This window comes from Oryzias latipes, chromosome 14 (genome assembly GCF_002234675.1).
Source record: "Oryzias latipes chromosome 14, ASM223467v1".
Classification (NCBI taxonomy): domain Eukaryota; kingdom Metazoa; phylum Chordata; class Actinopteri; order Beloniformes; family Adrianichthyidae; genus Oryzias; species Oryzias latipes.
In genome coordinates, this window is record NC_019872.2 from 18,663,421 (window position 1) to 18,674,065 (window position 10,645).

The 10,645-nt window shown below is 35.8% G+C and overlaps 1 protein-coding gene across 1 annotated transcript; it reads left to right on the forward strand.

Moving 5' to 3' along the window:
* The first annotated feature begins 6,301 nt into the window (after positions 1–6,301).
* On the forward strand, positions 6,302–10,189 carry LOC101164336 (histamine H2 receptor-like). The gene is made up of 2 exons (XM_023962908.1): positions 6,302–7,130; positions 8,511–10,189. The coding sequence occupies exons 1-2, from the start codon at positions 6,438–6,440 to the stop codon at positions 8,964–8,966; spliced, it is 1,149 nt and encodes a 382-aa protein (XP_023818676.1). The 5' UTR covers positions 6,302–6,437; the 3' UTR covers positions 8,967–10,189.
* The last annotated feature ends 456 nt before the right edge of the window (positions 10,190–10,645 follow it).

Consider the following 10,645-nt stretch of genomic DNA (forward strand, 5'->3'; position numbering starts at 1 on the left):
CAAGTTTAAGTCCTTAATCTTTTCTTGCTGTGTCTCAATTCTTAAACAGGATTTTTGCCTAGAAAGCAGATTAGGGATTTTTCTGTAGATTAGCACAGAGCGTGAAATATAAATATGTTAGCCTATGGCCCGTAAATTTGATCCTAGGTCACTCATGACAGGATAGTGTTCAATTTTTATCTAATTTTATCGTCTTCCAAAGCCAGAAAGTCAGCAGAAGGATATACTGGAAGACAATAGTAGTTTCTTTCTTTTGAATGAATGTACTTTGAATTGTTGGGTCACTAAATGTTCATTCTTGTTGTGATAGAAGAGGCTGAGCAAACATACATATTAAAGTCTCTAGTAAAGTAGCCACAGATCTAACCAATTTGGAGTATAAAATACTAAAGCAAATAAAAGAAAAATAACAAAAAAGTTGAATTTGAAACTTTGAAACTTACTAAAAAAACATAATTCTGCTGACAGATATAAGCATTTAACATTTGCTCTAAATCATCTTAATTTTTTACTGATTTGTAGCTGTTAATGACAGATGGATCTAATCTGATAATGATCTAATCTTAAAATATGATGATCACACCAAGTAAAAACTCTCTTTTTAGTACAAATTTGATCTCAATTATGAAACAACATAAAGACTTTTATAATCACAACTATCATGGTCATTAAATCTAACCACAAAGACAAAACCGGTATTGAAATCAGTCTGTCAATCTGTGAATTCCTGTGTAGAAGTTGTTTTTTTAAATGTTTAATTGGGGTGTCAGAATTCAGGCCTCGAGGGCCGGCGTCCAAACAACCACCAACCTGCCTTTGAAGCTCCTTATTGGCTAAACACACCTGATCCAGGTAATCAGCAGCAGACAATTATGGATTATAGAAAACCATGAAGAGGCACCCTTCAAATAGAGGCTTGTGTGACAAGGCACCTAGTGGTTACTTGGTGTACTGATCTGGCTCCAGTTACTTTGGTTGTCAACCAGCCTGAGACAGAAAGTGCAGGTGTTGTCAACATTGACCATTTTCTACCTTTGTGATAAAATCATAAAATACCCCCAAAATCATTTTGCACCTTTTGTGTTTTGTTGTATTTTATAATATCTGTTAGCACATTTTTGCAAACATGCACTTCACTAAAGTGTCTGCAACAGGAAAATAGGTTACATCGAAAACCCACATTGTTTAAAATGAAATAAAAAATATTTTCATTATATATAAACTTAAATTGATTTTTTTTATTAGTGAGAACTATATTTGAACAAAAAGAATCAATATCAATTCAGCAAATCAGATTTATTCTCTAACAAAATGCTTATAACTCAGTATGTTTTATTAAACAGGTGAATCACCCTCTCTCGATTATTAGCATATTTGTTTGCAACTCAGTACTTATCTGTGTTGCCTCTATTGGACTGCTTTAGTCATTACTGCAATGTCTTCATGTTTGTAGATCACTGGGCTTCAAGAACATCAGCTGCTGACATCTGCAAAATTTATTACTTAAAACCAAACACACCATTATTAAGTTAAGTAGCAGTATTTTAGTTGAAACATATTACTTAGTGTGTTTTTACTAAAACATGTAGTTCAAGGGATAACATCTAACATTTGACATGTTGCTACATTGACATGTTGCCATTTCATCAGTGCTTTCTAGAAACTATAAATGTTCTCATTTTCTACACAAAGGCTGAATCTGAATTGATTCCCTTTCCCTACTGATTCTCCCTATTCTAACCATTTATCCCTCAATGCCAATAGATATGACGTCATCGGTAGTCTCAGTTTAGCTGCGATAGTGTGTTCCTTCCAGTGCTAAAATACATAACATCTATTTTATAACTTTAAACATCTGTGCTTCAGACCACACCCAGCGAGGAAATGCATTTCTACTCCGCGCCACAGTGCGACGTGAAATCATCCTACCAAGAGGGATAGCCAGCCCTAAGTTGCTACAGCTCCTTAAAAAACACTTTCGGGCACCACTACAGTTTCAAACACCCCTATAATTGGATCAAAAGGGAGGACCCATAGATATAGAGAAGCAGTTTGGCCTAAATTGGAGTATCATTGCTGGATGATTAGACTAGATTTGATTAGATTTGGATCAATACAAAAAACAAAAACACATATATCAAATAATCAAATGCATTGATTAAAAGAAACAGAAAAAAATAACATGAATGTAAGAAGCGTATAACTGAAATAGAGAGTTTTGCAGTGATGCATACAATACAGACTTGGGTCGAATTATTACCAACTGAAGCAAACTTGAATAAGGAAATTGTAAAAAATGGAACAGAGCTGCTCCCACAGCATCAACAAATAGCAAATACATGGTCATCCAGTCCTTGTCCTGTTTATAATCACTAAAAAATGCAAACACAGGAGCTAATAACTCTTTACCTTAGAATCTGTGTGAGAGTTTCAGACCTCTTATCATCTGTACACAATATATTTAACTAAATATTGGTTTTGCCAATGTGTCTGTGTTGATTAAGGGAAGTCAGTGTTAGTTCACTTCATGTCTTTTTTTAAACCATTGATTTTCACTGAACAACCACCATTTTTTGTTTTAACTAAACAGTGTTTTTATAAAATGAGTTGATTCAGTTTTTCAGGCTTTTTTGAAGTTCAAACTAATCAAGCTAAACCTGTGTTAAAATTGTGCAGCACACTATAAAACATTTATGATATGATAATTCCGTAAAGTGGATATTTTTTTTTTTCTGTATTGAAAGGACAAAGACACTTCTGGCTGTTGCGGACGGACATCATCACATGAAATTAGCTGTCCTGGAAAATTAGTTTAGTTGCTCATGAACAAACAAGCCATAAAAACTGCTTTGTTTAGCGCAGGCCCTGGCTCTCTGACTTAAGGTTTTATAAAAGCACATCAAGGCAGATCAAAACTGTGATGCTTAGAGCTGGTTTTGGGGTTTCCTTTTTTTTTATTTTCGGCTTAATTTTTGCTCAAGTAAGCTTGTAAAACATCACCTGTGAGAAGCTGTATTTTCAATACAGACCATTATAGTTCATTTAAATGTGTAACTTTATCCCTTTTTGACAAGTTCCAGTTGAGTCTCATGGTATAAAAAACTTGTGAAGGCAAAATGTTAATTATTGTGACACGAGAACAGAAAGCAGAATTTGTATTTTTTCGGTTTGTTGGATCTGACTGTATTAAACTGCCACTCCAATCATATTTGGATTTATTGTAAAAGCGCTCACAATGGCTTTTTTGCTTACGATTATGCCAATTTTAACCAAAATAAAAAAAAGACTGACATTTTCTAAGACTTAGTTTCTGCAGAGCGGTAGTAGTCATAAATTTACCTCTGACTTGTGGTTGGAACTGTTGGCGCGGTGTCACAAGAACAGGCAGACATCTGGATCCAAATGCAGCAGGTTTATTAGCTCAGCTAAAAGTCCATAAAGCAAAATCGGGGTGAGGCAGGAGGGGGTCAATAAGAAGCATTAGAGCATAAGAGAAGTAACAGTGACAGGGGTAATCAGAATCAGAAGTTCTAAAGCAGAAGACCATTTTTGGAGTTAAATCGAAATACTGAATACTGAATTTCCCACTCTACCTGTGGAGTAAATATGGTATATCAGGTGGTCCAGTTTTCCAATCTCAAGTCAGTTATCACATCATTCTTTGTTGTGAGCATTAATACACTGACTAAGTCAGTCAAGATCAATAAAATCAGAATGAAACCCACAAATCCCTTCACATGAATTGCTATGCTTTTTAAGATGTAGATAGTTTTAGTTTCTCAGGAATATTAGGCAGAATCTGAATTCTTCCTTTATCCCTCGGGTTTATGCCTTTCCTTCCAATTGTATTGGCATTTGGAGGGATAAGGGTGTCCGAAATAGTTTTTGAAGGGGAAATCCTCACAGGGACAGAAAGCCCTTGTTGTGTTTAGCAGCGCAGGAAAAATGTTTTTTTTCACGTGAATGTGCTTTGAAGTGGAAAAATTTACATGTAAGTAATGACTTTTTGCTTTGGCATGACTTTTTAAAGTTATATCACTGATGTTGCACTGCAAATTTTGTCAATCTACCTAGGATTATTAATCTTAAAACTAGCTGTAAAATCTTATCGATCTTGATTTTAGATCAAAACAGCAGCACGTGTAAGATTATTAAACTTGTTTTAAGAAAAATATGCAATACCTTTCTTGATCAGTTTTTAAATTTAGATATTAGTCATTTTACATGCAAAACAAGAAAAAATACTGCAGGCCTGGTTTAAGCACAGGTTAAGGTCTTAATTTAAGTTTATTTTAGACGTTACCGAATATTATCTGATATCCAAAAATGTATTTGAATACTGATGTTCAATAGCTCATACAATATTAATAGGATAAACAAAAGATAAGTATTTTTTGTTTTTTACTGCAATATCATCATCAACCTTATATTTGATCAAACACTGATTTTGAAATGATATGATAACCAAGCATGTTTTCAGCATTTAAAAACGTAAGCAAGATTAGGTATAGCTATTTCATAAGCAAGAAGGTCTCTGTTAAAACAGTGTATCATAAACCTGGCTTCAATACATTGTTGTCTGCATAGTCAACAATACATTGTTACCACAAAATCTTTTGTGTAGGTCCAAAAGTAAGTATTGTTTTATTTGCAGAAATGGTCATTAGAGACCTTTCACAGCCATATTTGTAAAGATTGAGAACAAGCCATTTCACTCTAACAGCATGATGATCTGATTAAAATTAAAATTAAACAGTACTTTGCAATCCACAGATGACGCAATCATAATTCTACCGCCCTTGGTTTGGGCAATACCTACTCAAGATTTTGTGCAAAGACCTATTTTGAATCGAAAGATTGTACAAATCAAATAATGATTATCTTGCTTAATCAAATAAGTTATTTGTTATATCAACCAAGGTTTACGTAGAATAGTTGATCTTTTAAAATATGTATTTTTCATGTATTTTCGTAATTTTTTTTCAATGGAACATTCCGGTTCTGAGTGCTGGCAGCTACGTGCTAGCATGGATGACCGGCTAATATTGATGACATTATATTTTTCAACAACTCTCTTATTCTTATTCTGCCTTCAATCTTTAAAATATCACAATGATGTGAAGTTGTGTTGTACTCATGTGAACTGTTTTCATACCAGATTGTGGTTTTAGTTGAGCTATGTAACTAAACTACTACTTGACCTTGCTTTGGGATGACAATAACCAGGAGACTCATAACTTGGTACCAACTACAACATTTAATATTAAAAACAGCTATTTAAAGCCCATGGGGTGACTATGGCGCAGAGGTAGAGCGGTTGACCTGTGATCAGAGGATTGCAGGTTCTGTTCCCACCTGCCAAAATTTTGAGTCAACACATGTAAAGACTTAGAAGTTTAAAAAAAACAACAAATGCTGTTTGACCTATCTGTGTTGTTGGAAATAAATTTTTCCCTTGCAAAGAAAAGAAAAAAACAAACAAAGGGGATACACATTTTATTGGGTTAAAAAAGAAGAAACAGTTTCTTTGATAGGTAAATGTTGCCAGATTATTTGATGCCTATTGATGCATTTTTCTACTAATAGGAAAACAATGACTTTTTGATTTTTGTTTTTTCGTTCACACATTTGGCCAGGAAGCTAATCTGATCATTGCATAGAATTTTAAAAGTGTCCACAATAATTAAACACATTACAAGTGTAGATCGTTGAGAGCTTTTGTATTTTGTACGATAAAATCCATTGGTGAAAACCGATTTCTGAGGCAAACTTGTTACCAGAAAAATCAGGTTTTCACAGGCCCCTATGCAGAGCAAAAACCTGGTTTCCACACCTAAACTAACCTGCATTCGTTATGCAGGGTTTTTTTATTAGAAAAACTTTACATTGGTTCACGGATTATTTCCAAAACCAAGGTGATTGGGTAAAGCAGATTGTAACCAGGTTACTTCAATGTCTCTAAACATACCTACTGTTTCTGTTAAGTAAATGTTGCATTTGATGAAACTAAGTAAAACTGTGATTCATTGATTGCCTCAACTCACAGGTTTTCCTAATAAAACAAATTAATTTTTAAGACCCAACTGTTTTTTCTTCGTTTCAAATAAATGTTCTTTTTAAATGCAGTTTTGGTATCGAACTAGATGTTACATGGATTAACTAACTACATACAGAAATGAAATTTCCCCATTGTGGGATTAATAAAGTCATAAAGTCATCTATCTATACTTCAATAATGACGTGATTTATTTGAAGTGGTTAGCGTGTTTGTTAATTATTCATGTTGTTCTTTTAGCAGGTAGCCAATTGATTCAGAAGCAGCTGCTGTGGCACAATGGGAAAACACACGGCAGGGAAATCCTTTCCGCTTGATTAAGTTCCAAGATCCTGCAATGGCAAAGTGACATGGAAGCAGTGGAGAACATTCAGAAAAGTGAATGAACGACTCAAAACCTTTCCAACTGAAAAACCAGCTAAAATCAACAACAACAAAAACCAAGGAGGCAGCCATGGTGGTCACGGCTCTTCGTTGGCTGGTCCTCGTGTCCGTCATAATCATCACCATTGGCGGCAATGTGCTGGTGTGCTTGGCAGTGGGGCTGTGCAGACGACTTTGGAGATTATCGAACTGCTTTGTGGTGTCGCTGGCGGTGGCAGATCTCCTTCTCGGGCTGCTTGTGCTGCCCCTTTCAGCTGTAGTGGAGCTCCGCAACGGCAACTGGCCCTTTGGAGGAGCTTTGTGTAACATCTACATAGCCCTCGATGTCATGTTTTGTACCTCCTCTATCCTGACTCTCCTGGCAATCAGTGTGAACAGATACCTTGCTATCGCATCTCCTCTCAACCACTCGCGGATTGTTACCCCTCGAAGAGTGGCTTTGGCTATCATTTCCATTTGGGCTTTATCCCTTGCAGTGTCCTTTTTGCCCATCCACATGGGCTGGAATACAGCAGACTACAGGGTGCAGAACTTGGACTGGCTCATGGGAGATGAAGACCAGGAGGGGCACTACTGCCAGTTTGAATGGAACAATAACTATATTCTTATCTACGTCTTTGCCTCGTTTTACCTGCCACTGGTGCTCATGTGTGGAATGTATTTGTGCATTTTCAAGGTGGCGCGAGAACAGGTCAGTGTGTTTTCTGTTTTATGAGGTCACTGCTTAAGGTTTAGGTTACTATTGGGGAAATGGAATGCAACATTATTTCAAATTAATAATCTGCATTTCAGTACAAAGAAAGCTAAACTACATTTGCTGCTAAAGTTTGTAGACCTGTCTTCCAATCCTTTGCGATTTCTGTGTAAAAAAAAAGACTAAAGATGGTGCACTTGTATCTTATTTATATCTTAACATAATCTCACAATGAAAATCATGTATAGCCTATTACTTTGTATGATTACCTAAGATATTTTTGCGCACTATAAGGCACACATAAAAACCTTTTTTTAAAGATAGTGTGCCTCTGAGAGTTACACAGCATTCTGTCAAAATTTCTGGTTGTGTATTATTGTCAATACACTAACGCGGGTAACATGTAGCATTATCAGTGGCTTTTTTCAGTATTGAAAGTTAGCGTAGTCACAGTGACGTTTGTTTGAACGGCATCAGTTTGTTTTTTTAGGTGTAGAAAACAAGATTGGAAATATTGTAAATATGCTAATGTGGCTAACGCTTCTAACATGTAGCTTACTACATAATAGACCATTCATTGGTGGTGCGCCTTATAATCCCATACACCTTACGATGCAGTAAATACAATACTATTATTTAAAAATATAAACTATCAAATAAATACAAGGAAACCTGCCTTTCTGCAGCTTTTTGATCTTTTTGTATATTTTTCCCAGCCTCTGATGAACAGATCATGCAATCTAAAATGTTGTTGGTTTGCTGCTAAGAGGAATTCTCATGTGTCAAGAAAATGAGGAAGTAACAAAATTACAAACTGTAGAAAATCATTGGTCTAAAAAGACAGGATCTGAAACATTATCAAACTATTAAAAGCTCTGTGTTCTCCTTTAAATTTTAAATGTACATTTATTTCATCTGTTGGACATTGTATATTGTTTCCAGAACTGGAAAGTCCAGCAATTGCAAAAACAAACCTCTAAAGAGGCAACATTTACAAAAGTCAAAGTCCAGAACTCCGTTAAAATCTCTGCATAATTGACTTTCTAGAAACTGTGTTGAAATGAAGCAATGCTGTAAGTAAAACTAGGGCAATGATCCTCAACAAGAATGAAGGATAATGTTGCTGTCAAAGGTGGGTCATTCAACTGGGGCAGATACTTCCAACTGTTTACGTATATCTTTCTTGACATACAATTTGTTTTAATGAATAGAGGCGTAAAGAGTTAAAGATGAAAATGAGAATATACTGTACAAACTTTTGCACATGACAGTAAATGTGGCTGCTATGTTTATCTGTACTGGTCAGATCAATGCGGAAATTCAATTACAGTGAATAACCTCTTCTTCCTCCTCTTTCTGTCTCTCGCTGACCTTTAGGTGAGACGTATCCGTGCCACCACGCCATCATTTGCACGGTTAGCGAAAGCAACCATCGTCCGAGAGCACAAAGCCACAGTGACCCTGGCTGCTGTCCTGGGGGCATTTGTGATCTGCTGGTTTCCGTACTTTACCTTTTTCACCTGCGTGGGCTTGATGGAAAAGACGAACCCTCCCAACATAATTCATTCCGTTGTCCTGTGGTTGGGCTATTTTAATTCAACCCTTAATCCGATTTTGTATCCGGCGTTCAACAGGGATTTCCGTCGGGCCTATGCTCAGCTGCTGTTCTGCAGAGGTCCATGGCACAGAAAACAGAGCTTCAGTAACATTTCTGCGCACAAACTACTGTCCTTCATTAATGAAATACGAGGACCCCGAACCCCTGACACACCAACAGACTCTGCTAACATTGAACCCAAGGAGAAAACCCTCCCTGTATGTCAGGGGACATAAAGGCAAGAGGAACTGACAACCTATATAATGCAGCTATATAACATATGTTTGTACAGGACTTGTACAATTCAGAAAGAAAGGCAAAAAAACATGGTTTTAACATAGAGATTTTTCATAAAAATAAAACATCATATCTAAAAATCCAAAATGCAATCCTGTTAGTAAAAGAAAATGTGTTTTTTGTTTCTCATTGCCTTCTATTTTTTACCTAGTCCAGGTAGCTGAACAAATATATCATAAATAATGAAAAAGGTAGTTAAAAGTTTGCAAACTGTTTATCTTCTCTCCCTTCAAGCCTGGAAATGACAGTAAATGAGTTACCAGGAAAGTGATTTTCTATGCAAAATGTCTGTATGTTTGACTTGACCTGTGCAGAATGACCTGGAGAACTTCAGAACATTGAAGCACTCTAACTGAGGAAAACATCTTTTTATTTTCTTCAAAAAAAAGGAAATATATAAGATGTAAGATAGTGTAAATAGCCGTTAAATTACCATTGTAATAACCCTACATGCTACGAACCAAGACTTATGGATCTCAATTATAAACTGCCATTTAATGGAAGCCTATCTAGCTTTTCTAAAAAGATTTTGAAAAGAACATTGACATTAAAATGATTTGTAATTCTTTGTTTGCCTATTAGCCTCCAAAATAAAGATCTAAGCATTCAGTGATTAATTTCCTTGGGATATGCTTAATTTGATCATCACGATCATTTGAAGTCCGTGAACTATTCCTTCTGACGAAACACATGGATAACATGTTTGTAGAAGTATTTATTTTCTTTCTTCAGTTTTAAAAGTCTCTCTGCCTCAATGGAGATGACTGGAGATCACTGCCATTTCCTGAGTTTAGCTGCATAATCCTCCATTTAGAAAAATTATGCTAAACAATATTAAAGAATAGCTGTAACCTGAATAGCCTAAACCTTAACTGCACTTGATTTGCTGCCACTAGCGCCCTCTGCCATGAGGCACAAATACTGCGTGCCTCACCTGGTGTATTTTTAATGCGTAATTTTAGTGGATAAAAAAGACTGGGTCACAAATAGGCACTATAATCAGACAGTTGGTGGGAAATGGAAACATGAATTGATTAAAGATAAAGTGTGTATTTTATGATGACAGAAAGACTGAAACAGTAAAGCGTATGCATCAGCTGCTGCTCAGTCAGTGTGTGTGGCGCAGTCTGGGTGCAGGGAAGGCCCGTTTCTATTTTATCAAAGAAATGTTGAAAACCCACACAGAAAGAAGAAATCCTGTTATAGATAGTTAAGATTTGATTTTTATTTAAAATGACAATTTTTTTTAGCTTTGGAAAAAAAAACTTGAACAAGATGTGAAGACTATGTAGCTTAGTCTCCAAGTCATAACATTCCTTTTTAGCCACAACAGACTAATTGTTAATATAGTACATATATTATACATATATTAGTGAATTATTACTGATCTTATATAATGGGGGCAATTCTTATGTAATATCAGCTGAGGATAGGAACTCGCCATTAATTCTGAGTAGTGTGCGTCATTCTGTACTTCTGTACACCAAGGGTGCTAATACAATATTGTTGATGTAAAGCTGAATGTAAAGAGCAGCTTCCTCTGCTCTCTGTGATTATCTCCATTTATTTGAACACTCTCTGTGCCATAAAAATGAGTGAAATGACACCTGCTGCAGAA